Genomic DNA, 18537 nt, shown 5'->3' on the forward strand with positions numbered 1-18537 from the left:
ATCGTTGTCTTTTGTTAGAGGACCCACCTATATTTGTCACAATATTTATTACCTTTTTTTTGAGGTGAAATAAATGAGAGGTAGGATTGATGTCAGATTGGTTTTAATATCATTTGCTGTGCTCTCCAGCCTCCTATCAATCCTGTTTTTAATGGCATAGTTCATTCATGTGCTTTGCTTGTGATCGCTAAAAAATAGAAGGTATTACATCTTTTAGAAACATGAGCAAACCTTGTAATTTACTGTCCAGCCCCAGTATGAGCCATCTGTTAGTAATTGCACCAAGTCAATGAAGTGACAGTGTGAAATAGTGCTCAAGATATAACCAGAAATTACCTAAGATTCAGGGCATTACTTGTGATTTCCAAGCTCAGAGAACATGGACTTTCATTAACATGAATAACCTGGAAATACAAGGAAGAGAAAGAACATTTAGGCTTGCAAGGCTAAAGGGCTGATAAACGTGGAGTGAACATTTTGGGATTTGTATTTCCAGGCTATGAGCTTTTGCTACCTGCCTCCACCAGTACCAGACTGTTCAATCCACATACCGAAATATGTGCTAGGACCTATATTTTGACTGGAGATACCTAACAATGCTTTTCAGTTCTGGACTTGTAAGCAAGAACAGCACTGATTTCACCATGAAATGGGGCAGCCACAGCACCTTTGCTCCAGAGACAGAAAAGCTGTTGCCAATAATCCTGTGGTGTAAAGGAGAGCACTCCGGATGCTGAATCCCAAGGTCATGAGTTTGAGTCTCAGTGGGGACCGTCCCCTGGCAGTTCAATGCCTCCCTGCCATCCGATTCCATCAGATCTGGATGCTCAGCAGGGTCAGCCCCGGTTAGTACCGGGTGCTGTGACAGTCCCGAGGACTTCCCTGTCACTGTCCAAGCTCGTTCAGCCGTGGCAGATGGACCTCAGGGCTTAAATGGTGGGGCCAGTTCCGCTGTGCCTCACCTGAAAAATCCGCTGCACAGGCTGGAAGGGAACACCCACGTGGGGAGAGCCCTTCCCAAATCTTTGTTTGTGAAGTTTGGCCATGCATATACACACAAGCTCATGATCAGAGATCACTTGCTGCATTTTATATCGGATAATTGTTGCTTAAAAATAAAACATATGGTCACAGGACTAGGCTCTGTAACCCAGGTATCTCCTTCTCAGGGTAATCTCAGAGCTGTTAGAGTTCAGATCTGGCTTTTTCTTCTTTACTCTGTGCCTTTGTTTTCCTTCAGTCATTTAGACCACTCTCCTGAGAAACTGGAGATGTGTGTCTGAATTCCTTCAAGCTGGAAGAGAAGTCAAGTACTCACATCTCCCACCTTCTGCGTGAGTGCTTAGATTATTATGCAAAGCAAAGATTTGGGAAGCTCTTTCTTGCACAGGCAGATGTCTTTGAAAGGGCAAGTCCTGCTAATTAAGACATCTGACTCTGAAAATGACAGGGCTCTATGACTCTTAAGACACTTCACCCATCCATCTGATAGATTATTTTCTCTCCATTTCTCACTGCATACATTATATCATATTGCCTTTCAAATATCACTTTTGACAAGTAAATATTGAAGAACATGTCCATTCATCCATGTCTTTGGATAAATGATTTAATAATTTTAGATATCATATCAAATATTTTGAATAGAGATTACCAGGTAGTAGAATAAAGACAGAGGATAAATGGTCACAAAAGAATCAGCCTAACTGTGAGAACTCTCTGAAAGCAAAGGGATTTTATTATTGCATTTAATATGGTCACATTAGCTAGAGGGGCCTGATTCCTGGAAAACCTTTTTCTACTTTTGTATAAATGCAAAATTACTGCACATGCTTCTGAAAAAGGCAAAACTATTAAAGTACCAACAGAACCAAATTCACTTCACAGGTTTTGCCATTGTTCTTATCATGGTGAATTTCTAGCAAGACTGGGCACCAATTCAACCTGAAGACTCATGATGGGTGGATCAGGCTTAAAGTTAGGAAAAAATATCTTCAGTCCATTTCTTCCTTATTTAGAATATCATGACCACAGCTACAATTTTGGTAGTGCTAGCCTTGGCCTGACTGCTAAAGGTTTTTAAGAGTAATAAAACATTGGCATATTTTGAAAGAATATCTTTATGCTTACTTTTAGAATAAAATTAGTAGAATTAATATTACAGTGAAAGTATGTCATGCAGTCATATGAGCACCAGTCCTCTTGAGGACTTTAATTTTTTCATTATGTCCTGTTCTCAGGAAAACCACAGAGAATCTCTCCATAAATCTTAATAATTTATTTGATTCACAATGAAATAGGATTTATGGAATAGCAGCTTTATATTTATATTTCTGTCTTTCCTACATTGTGCTAAGTGACTCTTTTCATCGTAATCCATTCTGACACAAGTTTCTGAACACTCTTACAAAGTCAGTTTTCAAATGATGGTGTTCTCCCCCTCTTTCCACCCAGAAGCAAGCAATTTTTCCTTGTAACTAATATCTAGTGTTTGTGAAAAAAGGGCTTCCAATAAAAATATCTTACAATGGTAGTTAAAAATAATCAGTTCTAAATCTCTTTCTTGCGCTCCTGGTTTTCATTTGTCATCAGTTTAAAAATGCTGTATAGTATTTATTTTAAAGCAGAGAGGGTTTTTTCGGAGGGAGTCATTAGAAAAACTGCTCTTTTTTTTATAGCAGCCTAATTAATTTCTGTAATTTATTCGTGGTTGGCAGGATAACCTATATTCTGCAATGCTAGATAATTTTGCAAGTAGACAAATATTATTTTTTACTGTTAATGAGTATAACACTCAAAAAATTACTTACTGCCTATTATACTTTTTTCCATTCTTTGAATTAGTACAGATTCTTCCCCCAAACATTTTTATTTTCTTTTTGGAGGAATATTAGTTCTATGAATCCAAATGGAAATGAAAACTACTTCATTTATTCACACTGCCAAGTTTAACTCTGATGAATTTAACAATGTACCCATGTTGTCATGAGTTGTATGTTGTGCTCAGTTTAGGAAATTCCTTTGTCCTCAAGCTCCGGGACTGTAATACTATAGGCATACTCCTTATACATATACTAAAATTTCTCTGTAATGTTTTGCTATGTATGACACGGGATATTTACAAAACAATTTTCCATTTATCTAATTCAATTTGCCAAAAATCACCACCGATTTGATTAGGCCATTTTGTGACCTCATTTGATCAATCAGTTCTAGAGATTTCATTTGTAAGAGCATAAGGGTGCAACAGAAGGTAGCAATGTGAAGGACCTGCAACTTTGGGGTATGTGGATCATTACAGCCTCTATAATTTTGCTGTATTTCATGTAGCATTCTGTTATTGAACAAGGAGATGCTTGGATTTTTGCCATTTTGCAGTAGTGTGACATTTAAGAAAATGAGCATTAGATGGTTTTTTATATTGCATGTTACAAGTGGCATTTGGAAACTTCTGGAAATACTGTTCATTATTAAGGGTGTTCAGTATTTATGTTTTATCATATAAAGTTGACCCTAAGATGCAGGTGATAAATCTGAAGTTGGCCACAAATATTCCAGCAGGAAATGCAGGATGGAAGGGCTTCTTTTATAACTCTTGTAAAATGACTGTTGTAATTGGCCCTTATCACATGCTGAGCTTTTTAATGACTAATAATCCTTTCTTCAAATTGGTTAGAAGTCCTCTAAAAATGGTATGTTCAGTAAATGTCTGTGTGTGTGCTACAGCAACAGAGGATGCAGGCAGCATTCCAGGGAAGTAGTAGTGAGGGTGTGCTTGGGCTTAAGAACAGCAGAATCCAAGCTGAGAAGGAGCTCTCTGTCTCCAAAATGTCCATCAATCCACCCCCATGTGCAATGAGGAGCAGAATAGATCCCCTGCTCTGTAGTCCTTATGAAAGGCAGGTTTTGATTGATGTTTCTGCCCTGTAACTTCTGAATTGTGTAGTCAATGTATTCTGACATGAGTTTCTCAGCTACGTGGTGCAATATTAGACCTCGGTGCTACACAGTGTGGTCTGATTGTTCATCAGTCTCACCTACTACAGTAATAGGTGCACACAATTTAGAAATAAATTCTCTATAAATCCAGGGTGACAAAAATTATCTTTTAGAGATGTATACTGACATTTGCTGCAAAGGATCTTAAAGAACTTATAGTCTATGGAAACACTTCCATTGTGCCACTGTCACACAGGCACACATTTTGGGGATGACATCCTGCCAGTGTGTATCATGAACTGAGTAGGTCAGGGAAACATCTCTTAGCATGTTGTCTAAGGAGGAGAAGCATGAGCTCCTTATAGTCGGTGGAGAACAGAAGTTTCTCATTTATCATGGTGTCATTTGGAAATAAAATAAAGTACTCAGTGTATCATCTTTGAAAAGTTAAAATAGCTCATAGGGATGTGAACTTCTCGTTCTTGGGGAATCGGAGTCTTTCCTAATGTGAAGATAGTCTTATCCTTTCTTCCTCGTGCCTGCCTTTATCTGAAGTGACAAACTCCATACCTTGCTGCAGTGAAAATTACTGGTATCAAAGCAAGCTTTATGCAAATAAATTATTTTCTATCTCTGTTTGTATTAAGATATTAATGATGATAACACTGGGTAGAAAAATGTAAGTCATGCAGGTATAGTTTCTAGGCTGAATCAGAGAATAATTACCATTAAAAAATGAGATGTGAACATAATTAAGCACCTCACTGAGTTACAGGTACTATGGCCACAAAGCAGGGTAATGTGAACATAAAAATGAGCTCAGCTTTAACTACTGTGATGCTGAAAGGCATATATAATAAATAAAATAAATTTCTACCAAAGCAAAAAAAAAAAATTAAGAGAATATATTTAACACTATGTATATAGTGGGCACTAGGCAGTGCTTCTTTGTGGTTTCTGCCCCAAACCCCCTAGTGACAAATGAAAGTCAAAAGATTTTTCTTTGTATTTAGGACTGAAAATGTACACTCATGCGTGACTAGAATTGTATGCTGACTATGTAAATAAGGACCAGTGAAAGTAACATTTAAGTGTGGACATACTAAATTTACTCTTTGAATAGCTGAAGGAGAAATAGTTTACTATTGGTAAACATACATGTATTTTTCATTATGTTTGTAGTGCTAAAGTGAAATATTTATAAGATTATTTTTTGTAGTATCAACACAGGAAAAAATTATACTATGGTCCTATTTAATATTTCATTCAGATCTCTGCATAGATTAAAACACTACTGAAGTTCAGAGAGCCAGCTTGCCACCATTTCATTATACATTCTGCAAGCAAGTGAGAATGTAGGCTTACTATCAGGAACTGTGTTCACAGGCAAAACAAGTCTCAGCTGTTAGCACACGTACAGAAAGAAATAAAACTCCAGAATTACATAACTATTAAAATGCATATCAATGCAAACAAAGTCTAGGGATATTTAAATTTACTCTTAAGATGCCCTATATTTTGTTGTAGTATTTAATTTCAGTCAACAGGATTGGAAGTAGCTGAGTGTATAGTAATGGGTTCTTACACTGTGCAAGCTCAAACAATAAAACACTTTTGAATTAGTCTTAGTAAACAGGAAATGTCTGTTTCTTGAGTGCTGTGGCACCCAGGGATACTGGAGCACCATACAGTGTCTGCTGGGCAGTTAAAACCTCCCTGCCATCCGATCCCGTCAGATCTCGGAAGCTCAGCAGGGTCAGCCCCGGATTAGTACTTGGATGGGAGACCTCCTGGGAAATGCCGGGGGCTGTAGGTTCTAGTCCTGAGGACTTCACTGGCACTGTCCAAGCTCGCTCGGCCGTGGCAGATGAACCTCAGGACTGAAACGGTGGGGCCAGTTCTGCGCACGCTGAGCCTCACCTGAAATCCACTGCGCAGGCTGGAAGGGCACACCCACGTGGGGACAGCCCTTTGTTTGCAAAGTTTGGCCATACATACACAGTGTTTGCTAGCAAGACTTTTAGATGGACTACTAAAATGGTCTTAACCATTTACCTGTACTAGCTTTGTAAAGAATAGTAAACCTGTATTGATAACCAAAGATAAGAAACAGCTCTTCTCAGCTTCTGGGCTTCTGCCAAAAATGAAATGATTATTCTCTATGTGTAGCTGTAAAAAGTACTGCATATTTTGTCAACTCAAATTTATGCAAGGTTAGAATCATCCAGGAAACCAAAAGTGCATTATAGACAGCTTCACAGCAACCTCTTGAAGGAACACTAAATCCAATTATGCAGAACATCACAGAATTGTTTGTTGTTCCTATAGCACTTAGCTCTCATGAAAGCAAAAGTATTCGTTCCTGTTCTAATGGATCAAGAACACTATCATATGTAAGATTCTGTGATAATAAGTTATGACTGCAAAGCTCTTACCCAGATTCATTCAAAAGCAACAGAAGAAATGCATCTGCTGAAAAATACATGGTAATCTATTCTGTCCTTTAGGTATTGAATTAAAGACAAATCTTAAAGTGGGAGAACTGCAGCTTCTTTATTCCCATTGAGAATATTAAAGATTGAGAGAGAAATATATAAGAAGGTCAATTTTTAGTTAATTCTGAAGGATATTTTATTTTCAAAAATGATTATTTACTGAAATCTCATTCACATTATTCCTCAGACAATACCAATTCCCATGGGCAAGAAACCTTACAGTCATCACTGTGTAAGCATTTTAAAACTATTTGATGGACCACATATTGGCACACGGGTTACCATTACTGAATAAAAACATGCAAAGAAATCACCTAGTAATTGATAGGGGAAAATGAAATTGTAATCTGTCTCTAATTCCTTGTATTTTGTTTCTTAACAGTGTCTAGATGATTGAGAACATTGAATCAGTCATCAAAATTACATTTACAGCAGTTTATGTTCTCACAACTAGAAATAATAATTAAGCATCACGTTTAAGAATTTTGCATGAACCTGGAAGTAAGGTTAAAAGTAGGACATGTTCTCTCACTTAAAGGGTATTTAAAATCAAAACATTACATGATATTCTACTTTTGATGCCTTTAGCATTCCTATAAACTACATAACAGATTGTATTTTATACCATTTGAGGCAATAGCAGGACACAGAAACAGCAGCTGCAGTTTGTGATACCAAGGAGAGCAGCTCAGTGGGTGTCAGTCCTGACTTCACAGCTCCTCAGCTGTGCACTCTATGAACACTGAACAAAATAGCAGCACTTGCATAGAAAGAATAATTGGTCCTATATAAATTAGGTGTATATTTGAGTATTTGTGTATGAAAATTCATATGATCTTGTGTTTGAGAGCCGTGGTACAGACTTCAATGGCAGTGCAGTGTGCTAGTTTTCCAAGAGATCTAACACCAAAGTTAAAATTCTGTTTCTTGCATGCTTTGAGAGTTACTGGTTCTCATGGGTCATACCTTTGAAATTTAATTTTATTTTTCTATTTTTAAGAGTGCAAATCTATGTAAGTAATAGGAAAACAGTAATAGGAAAGTAATAGGCTGGTTGGGGGCTGAGACAACAGCAGGACCTGCAGCGATGCTGATGTACAATTTTCAGAACTCCTTGGCCACCAGCAATTGGAAACATCACATTTATAGAGGGAGACTTTTCAGGAGGGCCTGTAGTGACAGGGCAAGGGGTAATGGCCTTAAGCTGAAGGAGGGTAGGTTAAGATTAGGTATTAGGAAAAAATTCTTTACTGTAATAATGGCAAGGCACTGGAAGGTTGTCCAGAGACAATGTGGACTCCCCATCTTTGGAGGTGTACAAGGTCAGTTTGGATGGACCCCAAAGTCACCTGGTCTAGTGAAAGATTCCCTGCCCATGGTAGAGTGGTCAGAACAACATGATCTTTAAGGTCCCTTCCAACCCAAACCATTCCATGATTCTATTTCTTTTAAAAATGTTCCTTCCTTTCCTTAGCTTCTTAGCACTGTCCAAAATGTATGTGAAACCCATTCACCCTCTCCCCAGTCTGTGCCCTGTTCTCAGCAGCTCTTCTTTCTCCTCTTCAGACTGTCTAGGATGACACCAGTTTCCCCCCTTGTGCTGGTTTAAAGGTGAACCAGCAGGAGAAATGAACTCAACATGAGAGAGATTATAAGTCAGACCTAAAATTTAATAATAATATTACAATAACAACACTGACACACAAGGGAAATTGCTTTCAACTCACAATATCCCAGCAGTATAACCCAGTGTCCTGGGGCACAAACCCAAGGGGGGTTGTTTGCCCTTGTGCTGAGACCCCTGTGGCTCCCCCAAGTCCAGAGCAAAAGGAAATGAAAAACCTGTTGGTGCAGGCGAGGGCTGTGGTTTGGGCGAGAGCAGGGATCTCCTCCTGTCGAGGTCCTGCTGCTCCTCTGGATCCGACGAGAGGTTCCCGAGGTCTTCTTACCCACCCCTTATGTACCCTCAGGGAGATCTCAGTCCCTTCCCCTGGGCGGGGACTCAGACAGTGGGTGATTAACTCTGGGAGCCAGGGGGTGTTGAACTGTTGATGGCCCATTGGCAGCTCCGCCCCCTCAGGCTGGGTGGGAAGGTGATAGTGACTCCCTGGGCAGCTGCTGCAAATGGTCCATTGTCCTTGGGGAATGAATAGAGGGGGTAGAATACACAGCTTTGATCACCCCCACACAGGGTTAGCTGGTCCCTTCTGCTGAACTAGGAAACCCCTACTGCTCTCTGATTTGTCTCCCCTCTGTGGAGTCCTCAGCCTCCCTCCAGCCCTTCTTCACAACTCTTGTGCATGTAACTCTACAAAAATAGCAGGATTCCACTATACAGACAGTTTTCTAAGCGTGTTTCATCTCTTTCCTCCAACTCTTGCTGTCTGTACTCCAGTATGTGGGCAGGAGAGGGGTACTGTACCTCATTGTGCAGACTGACACCTCTGAGTCTGGTACAAAACACATCAAATGTGTATATTGGTAATAATTACTTGTATGGATTGGAGTTTGTTGACTTTGTTAAAGTACTTGAAGCTCGGGAGTGACATTTTTAAAATATATCTTTTAAATAAGAGAGGGAAAGAAAAAAGACCCAAATGGTCAGGCAGGTGATTACTAGTTGTCTTGGTAACAATTACTTGCCTTTGTGAGCAGCAAGGGTCACTAAAAAGAAGGGTTAGATGGGGTGAAGCAAACAGGCTTTGTTTTCCTCCACTAGATCACTTTTCATATGTTTTCTGTTTTAATTATTATATTAAAGAAAATTCTTGTTTCTGCTGCTTTTGGCAGACAACAAACTCCTAATTAAAAAAACATCTTGTGATTATGGCCTAAACAATAAATTATCTCTGCCCCCAATAAAACCTCTAATAAAAATACTTTACAATTGTGTTGTCACAACAGGTTTTATAAAAACTTTGTTACAAAATATTTTCATTATATTGTAAGGTGATGTTGACATTTAACTATGTGATAGAAGAGTGAGTAATGTCATTTCCTCTCTATTTGTTGTGATCACACTGTCATTTTTTTCCATTATTTGCTGCTATTGGAAGGCAATAAGACATAATTAATAATGTGGAGGAATAAAAATAAAAGTGTTCACCATTTAGAACAAGTCAATAAGAGAATAAACATAATACTTAGATAGTCAGTGTAACTTCATTCAACAAAAAGGTTAAGTGTGTAATTCTGTTCTTAGAAGGATGGGAAGTGCTGACCCCACAAGGAAAGAAATAAAAATCCCAAACAAACACATTAGAAGGAGAAATATTTTAAAAGAACATATAGAAAAAGAGGTTGCTTGGTCTGCTTCATATCTGTTCTGAAAGCTTACCTGTCAAAGAGGGGAGGGTTATATTTATCTTTGCAGCTGAATGAGTTCAGTTTCTCTCAGATTAGGAGAGAAATTTCTGAACAGCAGGTTAATCCTTCCTGCCTTCATAGGCAACTGAACAAACAGACCTGTATCAACGTGGCCAAGTGTAAAATTGTAATTCTAGAGATTAGTGTTGTCTTTCCTGTTTGACCCCCATGTTTCTTTTCTAGGTATGTTTGTTTGTATGTGTGCAGTTATTTATTTACTTATTTGTTTGTTTGTTGTTAACAGCTTCTGTCCAAGGCCCCTGGGAGAGGGCAATCTCACCAAACAAAGTGCCATATTATATCAAGTGAGTATAAATAGTAATTCTTTCCAGCTATTTACATTTCTTATTTAAGAGGATATTTAGTAATTTACTTAGATTATTGTGAACTGCTCCTATAGTGTTGAAGTGGGAAGGGCAAAAAGGAGCAAATGCAGTACAGTTCACAGAAGTGTCCTAGTTATTTAAAAACACTGTAGGATGCACTGATTTGTAAGTTGTTTGGGTTTGGGCTACTGTAAATCACCTGCAAATGAAGTAAAGCTTTGGGGGAACTGTATTATAGTTTAATTTGTGCCATTGCCCACTGAACAGTATGGATGGCTGGTTTTGCAAAACCAAACCCACCCAACATTCTCAATTGCAGTTGTGAATGTGATACAGTAGGGTTTTTTTAACCTAGCAATGCCCATACTCAATACTAAGAATTGCTTTAGGGACAGTACTTGTTAAAGTCTGTAGCTGAGGAATGACATGGGACAGTTAGTCCCTACAGGCTAATCCTTTAGAGTTTAGTTTCCAAATTAAGTTTGCTTTAAGAAATGTGCCTGCACAACAAATGAGCAGAAAATAAAAAAAAAAAAAAGAAATCAACAACTTGTAAAACACCTGCTTCTCATGCCCTAAACAGATTCACCACACAACAAAAAAAGATGTTTTAATATATTTTTTCTCTTCTTTTGGGTGCTTTACCAGTAATATGTGCCTTGAACTACTTATATAACTTCTGAAGGAAACAGATGATGCAACACCTGCTATAAAGACTGTAGTACAAGTAACAGAAATGTGGGAATTGTTTAATACACATATGTACCTGATTCCTCCTTATATTCCCCAGACACTTTTCAAACTCAACTAATGTCACTGAAGCCATCTGGTTGCAGATGGTTCTTACAGTGGCACCTCAGCTGCAACTTTCACAACAGGGTGAACTTCTATAGAGCTTTAGAACAAGCATTTTGTTTATGTGTGAAGGAAACAAAGTCTGTAGTGCAATTCATAGATACAGTTATACCTGGCTGGTTTATTGCTGTGTTAAATTTGTAATTTTTCTGATGTTTGCACTTGGCTATGAATAATGAAACAGTCACAAGGAAGCTGGAAAGCTCAGTCAAGAAGAAGGGGCCATCTACCAGAAACATGCTGGAAAGCAAGTTCATGCTCTGCCACATCAGTCAGTTTATAGCACTAATATGAAGGAAAAGGTCCTTCTTTTCTCTCTCACATGGCATGACTTTCCATTACGGGGAGAAGTGCCTTGGCAATTCTTAATTTAGGGCACAAGATGCTTTTCATGCTGTGCTTCCCAGCACTCTCTGTGCCACTCACATCCAGGAGCCAAGGGTAACTGTTGACTCTATGCTATAATGGTCAATCCTAGTTTTGCTTATTCCTTAATACGTTTTAGTCTACTGTTCTAGGCCATTTACAAATTCACTTTAGAAAATATTTTAATAGCCATAAACAGTTGCAGCATTATGTTGTGGATCCCAATTTAGGATCCTGCCAACTATGTCCATTTGTTGAGAATGAGTGATTCAGATTGCTTGAAGAATCACTGTCAGAGGTATTAACAAAAGTGGGTTCAATATGAATTTATAAAAGTGCAGCTTAATTAAAGTTCAGTGGGAAGGTTCACTCTGTTACTTGCTCCATGGATGAAACATACAAAGGAAAATCAAGTTCAAACCTATTTTGATTGATTTGCACATAGGCCAAAGATGCCAAAGGATAAGATAGATCCTCCTGCTGGGTCACGAGTTTCAGGAGCAGACTCCCTTTTTTCCTAAACTCCTGATGGAACTCAGCTGCAGCTAGGTCCAGTCTTTGTCTCAGACTTGGACAATGGTGTATGTCTAAAGGAATTAACTATGTGGATTTCATTAGTACTGATTTAGCATGATCTCAGCCACCTACTGAGGATCCATTGTAAATAAGGGATCTCTCTGCCTTGGTAAGGAAGGATTTCTTGGTCTCAGGTACAGATTCCTTGAGAGGGATACCAGCTCAAGGGCAGAGTCACTGGCATGCAGTCCAGTTATAATTTAGGGAGAATTTGAACTGGGCTCATCCAAAGATTTGTTGGTTGTTGAAAGATCTATGCTTCAAGGAACAACCTCGAGAGTTGTCCCAGGGCAAGGAGAGAACATCACCATGCAGCCACACTGCCTTGCAGAGGGAGCTCAAAGGTGGGTCCCTCAGGCTTTCAAAGTTATGGGATAAAGTGACTGGCTCATAGTCAAATTTAATGTAGTGGGAAGGGCACGTCTGAGGCTCCTTGTACCCACAACTTTCTTTGTTCTTTGATAAATGAGTCTTGGAAAAGCCACCTGCTATTCATGCATTAATCACATGATCCACGTTCCAAGCTCGTGTGCATTGATGCACACTGGGTCACTCTACCCCTTTGGGGGTTTCCTAGAGGAGTTCTTGGTCTGGCTGTAGCTCAAGCCTTTATTTCCTTTGAAGCCTGTACCAAACTATTGCTGCTTTGGTTAAGGGGTCAAGTGCATCTGTCACATGCTACTAGTTTAATTAAAGTTTAAATTTAGCCACATCTTTTATAGAAAAAACTTGCTGTCCTTGAGATGTAAAACAAAGTGGTCAAGTTTTAATGAGTCTTAGTGAGCTGATACATCTATTGCCTTCTCCAGCTGTCCTCAGTCATTTTTCTTTACATTCATTCTCATCACTCATGTTTCCTATTTACAAACAACTAAATTGTTTTCTGTACCTTTTTGGCTTTTAAAATCAGCATACTTTTGTTCTAATCTTTCACCTATTACTTTTCTACCAGTTAATTCTCTCAAGGAACTTCATGAAGGCTAAGAGCTACAGGCAGCATTCTTTTCATGTTTACATAAATTTTTTTCTGTCATCAATGTAGAATATTGGGTTTAGCCCCCTTCATTAACCAGATTTGCTATATGTCTTTCATTTTATCTGTTTTTCCCTTGTTGCTTAACTGCTTTATCTCATCACTTTGGCATTTGTAATGACATTGCACCCAATAATCCATAAATCAGGCAGAGCTTAGTGCTAAGTCTTCAGCAGCAATATTTATTTATGGCTAGGTGTCTTCAAGACTTGTGATTTTCCTGGTTAGGAAGCTAGGCCAGGATTCCAGTCCCACTTCTCTCTTCCTCAGCAAACTGAGGAAAACTAATTTCTGTGTTCCAGGACAGCAGAAGTGTCTTGGCTTCCTAAGCAGCAAGTGGACATTGCTGCCTGGACACTGACATTGCCCAGACCACAAGGTGCTCCTGAGTTAAAAAACCCTCTGTTTTGCTTCTGAGTTGAAACATGTAAAATGGCTTGAAAACACATTTTATCCAACCCTTTTCTTTTTGATCTTTTTTTAACTTGATATATTGTCTAGTACAGAATTTAAAGGTTTTATTAGATTACAAAAGTAGAAAGCTATAAAAGAAAATAGTTTTCAGTTTACTCAGTCCTGTTCTTTGAAGACCTTGATCCTGCTCTTACTGCAGTGTAACCCAGAAAATGGTAAGGCAGAAGCAGGCACAGACATGTCTGCACTCTTTAATAATGTTTTAGGTATTCATTAAAATTTCTAAATTTATTTTTTTAGAGGAAAAAACAGATAATTACCTCAGAAATCTGAAAAGCGAATGGAAAAAAAATGCACATCTCAAAGACCACTGAATATGCCTCAAAAGGTTAAAAAATGTCTCAGATTCTAAAATAGACAGATAATAGAGGTGGGGAAGCTGCAGATTTTAATATTGTAGTTCAGGTTAGATCACATTTTAGCAGAACTCACCCCATGATGAAAGGGATCTCATGTGTGCATGCATGCACAGGCATATTCTTATCTTTCAATCAACCAGAGAGAGGAGCTGCTTCAAAGCAGTGACAGATAACAAAATGAAATGTCTACTTTCCATTTTGCAATACCAGAAGAAGCGTTTGGTCCTGCTGCACAACCCCATCCCTCTACAGTGTCTCTGCTCCTGTGGCACGAGGGGGCATTAGGCCTCTGTACTCTGAACCAGGTTTGCAGCTCTTTTGGGTGTGACTTATCCTGTGCTCCGCAAACTTGTCCATTACTCAGTGCCAGGAGGTGTCTGTTGCCTCGGATTGAGGACAAGTTGAAGTCTGCAACATACTTTCTCTCTAAAAAAAAATTCACTAGTCCTGCCATGGTGATGTGTTGAATTGTAGTAGGTGTGACCTCTATATTTGTACTAATCTTTGACATTATTCCTTCTCCGTGTATCTGACTAGCCAGTTAATAGTGTCTGTCTTCTTACCCTCTTGCTGTGCCCATTCTTTTGAAGGATTTAAAATGCTTCTGCAAAAATTCAGAAGTCTTTCATCTCAGTGCTTCCCACAAAGGAAGCGTTCCAAGTTATTTCCCAGCCAAGCTTATTTTCTTATACAGATTATAGCAGTTCACTGAACTTTGTCCTGCTGAGGACAAAGCTGGATTCTCAGGGGCATTGCTTTGACTCCTTGAGAAGATCCACGTGAGCCTATCTATAGAAATTAGCTATGCAGTGAGCTAACTCCAAGGACAATGCATCTCCGTTTGCTTACTCTCTTGCCCATTGTTGTTTCCTGTGAGAATATTTTATTTGCATTTAATGTATCAGCTTGTGGCATACATTTTTGCAAGCTTTAGATCCTGCAGTCTTTCCCTCCTTCACACTGGAGATCTAGCAGGCTGGTTTCTATAAACAGACGTCTTTGTTCTCTTAATTTTTAATCTGTCTTTTAATTGTTGTTTAAGCATGCAGAATTTCAACACACTCAAAAAAAGCTAGTAGCCCTGAGTGTTCTTTGTAAAAGCAAACAGATTAAACCCATGATTCTTTTACTTTTGTTCAACTTAGAGACAGGATAAATGAATGTATCTGAATTAAATTCTACTAAGATAAAGTGAAGAGATGCTGTTCTGGGAAAATCACTTGTGTTAATTGTTTCTACTGCGGAATGTAGATAAGTACAAGAGAAAAAAGAAAGTAGAAAATATCTGTCAGACAGAGCAGAGAGAGACATGGAGAACCATAAATAAACAATGTATGATTATGTGTATGTAGTGAGTGAAGCTGAGAACAACAATGTGTATGGCTGACAGTTAATTTACCTACCAAGTACCAAAAAGGTATTATTTTGGCTTCTTAAAAGCATAGCTATTGAGATTTTTTCCTGTCTTTCAGTTTTGAATTCTCCATAGGAAAATTGAAACTCTTGTGAAGGAAAGAACAAGTATAATACTTCCCACTCTGCTTTTCTGTAATGTAAATTCTCATGCTGTCTAACATAAAAACCTAAAGGATATTTCTTGGCAGTTTGTCCAATGCAGTGTTTTTATTTATGATTTGTAGAGTTGTGAAGCCCTGGTTCCAAAACCTGTCACAAAAATTTAAACTCACAGTGTAAATAAATGAGAAATCTTGAGCCTTTAACTACCTTTAAAATGAAAGCAGAGGTTATAAGCAGATGTGTTCGTGCTGACTGAGCAAGAGCACTCAAGGAAGACACTGTGGGTCTGCTCTTCGTTACCATCTGTCAGCAGGGAATTACTGCCCCCACATGAGAAGGAACTGGAGGGGATTTCATTTGGCTTTAAATGAATTATAAGTACTCAGCAGCAATTTTAGCATATCCTGGCTGGTGTGAGGGCTGAGGGCAGGGCTGCAGCCTCTGCTGTGGGACAGTAACTGAGGGAAACCATGTGCTTTCCCTCTATAGCAGCGTGTAACGGGGCACCTGCTGTGAGGGCAGAGAGCAGCACAACACTTGGTCCTCTTGAAATGACACCGCTCATGGTTAAGTGGGGAGCAAATCTCTTAAGCTTTGTTGTCAAATTCGTTCAGTACAAATGTTCATGAGTATGTATTGCTAAGCATTACAGAGAGGGGAAACAGTGCAAGGATAATTCTTGTGCAGGTTAAATCTTAAGATGTGTTTTGCAGGTAATGAGCTGGGTAAGAGAGTTTTAGATGACTTTCCTGTTTTTCTAATTAAAGGGAACATGTCAGCATTTTAAATCTATTAAATCCAGCTATTGTTTTCCAGCTCTGGGAGTAGGAGATTAATAAATGAACTATTTTTATAGGCAATAGTGTGAAAAAGTAAACTTTTGATGACATACAAGGAGTTCATGTATTTATAGTGTAATAGAACATAATTACATAACGTTAAGCATTTTACTTTTATTGTAGCTGAAGTTGTCCTATTTATTGCAAACTGAATGTGATTTTTGCTTGAATTTTACATTTTACTTCATTTCTATCACCTTCATTTTACTCCAGTTGTTAAATATAGCCTGACTACATTTAACAACAGAAGTAAATGAACAAAAAATTAACATAGCCAATGTATTTTTTACAAAATTGAGTGACATCTATACAATATCATCCTTTTTCATAGAATTTATGCCGAATCTCCTATTAAAAAGTAGATTTTACAGCTGCTCCTGATAGCTAAAACTTATTGTCATCTACTCAAAGTCCATGTTTTAAACATTGTGTGCTTAATGAGAAGGATTCAAAAATAGGAATTATGTTTGATTTCCACTGGAATGCTTTGAACTTGAAAAGATTAGACACATTAAGGAAAAAAATAGAAAGATTTGCCTGTCAGAATTTTCTTTTTTTAAAGATCAATTACATACTTAATTTAGATGACAAAGAGGAGACAGCTTCTGACAACTGTCCAATGTAATCTTCAAGGAAATGGGGAACAATATCTCAGACTCTTTTACATATTCTTGCTATACCACGAAGTCTCATACTTCCTTTGTTTCCTCCAAAGACCGACAGCTTCTCCAAAGCAGCACTTACCACATCTCTTGTCTGCATTGCCCTTGGTTCAGTGTCCCTTCTGATGCAGCTTGCTCCAAAAAATAAGCAGACAAATTATTTCCCCATTCCACACAAGAAAAATTCCATCCGGATAATAAGAGAGTCAGCATTAAATTGATCCCTCTTCACCTACTGTGCCTTTTTTGTCTTCGTGATCTCATCAGTCTAAAATACGACAGGAGTATAATTAATAATTGTGTGTTACGAAATGTTTCAAAACCAATGAGAAAAGAAGTGGGGATAAAGTGGGGATTTACATTTCCAGCTCTATTTGCTATGGATGCACAGGCTTTGGTTGACTAAAAATGCTCTATATTGGCATCTAAGGCAATGCAACAACTGAGAGAAGGCTGAGACTGCAATAATTGGACATACTGGCTGGGCTATTCCTCTTTCCCTAAGTTGCCTGTCTGTCAGGGCAAGGTCAGGTGTTTCCCTGGATTGACATTTTTTCCAAAATGAACTCAGGGAAGCTGCTGAACTGCTCTTGAACCTGTTCTTTCTCTGACCTTCTAAGATGCCAGTTCTACACACTGCAAGAAGTTCCTATTTCTCAGAATATTCCCCACCTGTCTTGGCACACAGGTTGTCATGAGAGATTTGTTTAGTCTTTACTTACTGAGTCATGACTATGGATTATTTGGCCAATTTTTCTCCTAATGGGATCCATTTCAATTTTTTTTTCCCCTTGTCAGGTAATAGCTGCAACCACTTCTGAGTTGCATATCAGTCTTTAGACCTTCAATCTTGAGAAGTAGTTTGGGTATATATTACACTTAGAGGATATAGATCCTAAGAGACACATAAAATGAATTAATTAAGAACTGTATAAATGTCAGTAAGATTTCATTTAGATTTAAGTAAGATTCTAGTGAATAGATTAAGAATTATCAAATCATCTGTATTCATTTTACTTATTTTCTGTTTTATAAGTTGAATTTTATGAGCTAATATACAATTCAAATATGATCTATAGGTTTGGCAACCTCTTGCATGCTACTTACTTGTTCTGAGTTTCAAGTATTCATCAGATAAACTTTCATGTTAGGAAATCCCTGGCTGAATAATTTCAGAAAAACAAACCATAAAAACATGCATCACATCTCTTAATGAATTACTTTTCTTACAAGTAGCTTTGATGAGACAAACATTCATGTTTTTCCCATGGCAATTGAGTTCAGAAAATGAGATTATGGTACAAGACTGAGTGATGCCTACAGGGTAGAGTAGTGAGCAGAGGTCAGACTTTGCTACTCAACACCTACCCATTCTGTGTGTCTGGGTCCTCTCTCCTCTTCTCAGCTGGACCAAAATTTGTTAGCAGAAATGCCATATGTAGGTGCTAAGCTGGGGGCTTGAGCAGGGCATAAACTTGCTTAATGCAGCAGTAAATTGCTAAGAAGAATTAATGAAGGTTGTTGTAAATATGTGCAAAGTTGCTGGTATGAATTTTATTCTTTACTCATGTAGTTGATGGTTTCTAATGTGAATTTATGCACTATTTCGTTAATGAAATTTAGTGATTTATTGATGTGGGAGGATTAACATTAACATTTTCATGCAGTAGGTGAAAGTTTTTAAAGAAATCCAAATATTTAAAACCATGATAATAGAGTCTCATTCAGT

The 18537-nt window shown here is 38.2% G+C and overlaps 1 protein-coding gene across 11 annotated transcripts in view; it reads left to right on the forward strand.

The window, feature by feature from the left end:
* Positions 1 to 18537, forward strand: part of DMD (dystrophin) — a 1187916-nt gene that overhangs the window by 1061765 nt on the left and 107614 nt on the right. For all 11 annotated transcript variants that reach the window (XM_071568723.1, XM_071569521.1, XM_071566241.1 and 8 more), the window contains one exon: positions 10045 to 10105. In XM_071568723.1, coding sequence (XP_071424824.1) covers positions 10045 to 10105 — 61 coding nt within the window. The remainder of the gene's footprint in view (positions 1 to 10044; positions 10106 to 18537) is intronic.

This window comes from Pithys albifrons, chromosome 1, assembly GCF_047495875.1.
Source record: "Pithys albifrons albifrons isolate INPA30051 chromosome 1, PitAlb_v1, whole genome shotgun sequence".
NCBI classification, from domain to species: Eukaryota; Metazoa; Chordata; class Aves; order Passeriformes; family Thamnophilidae; genus Pithys; species Pithys albifrons.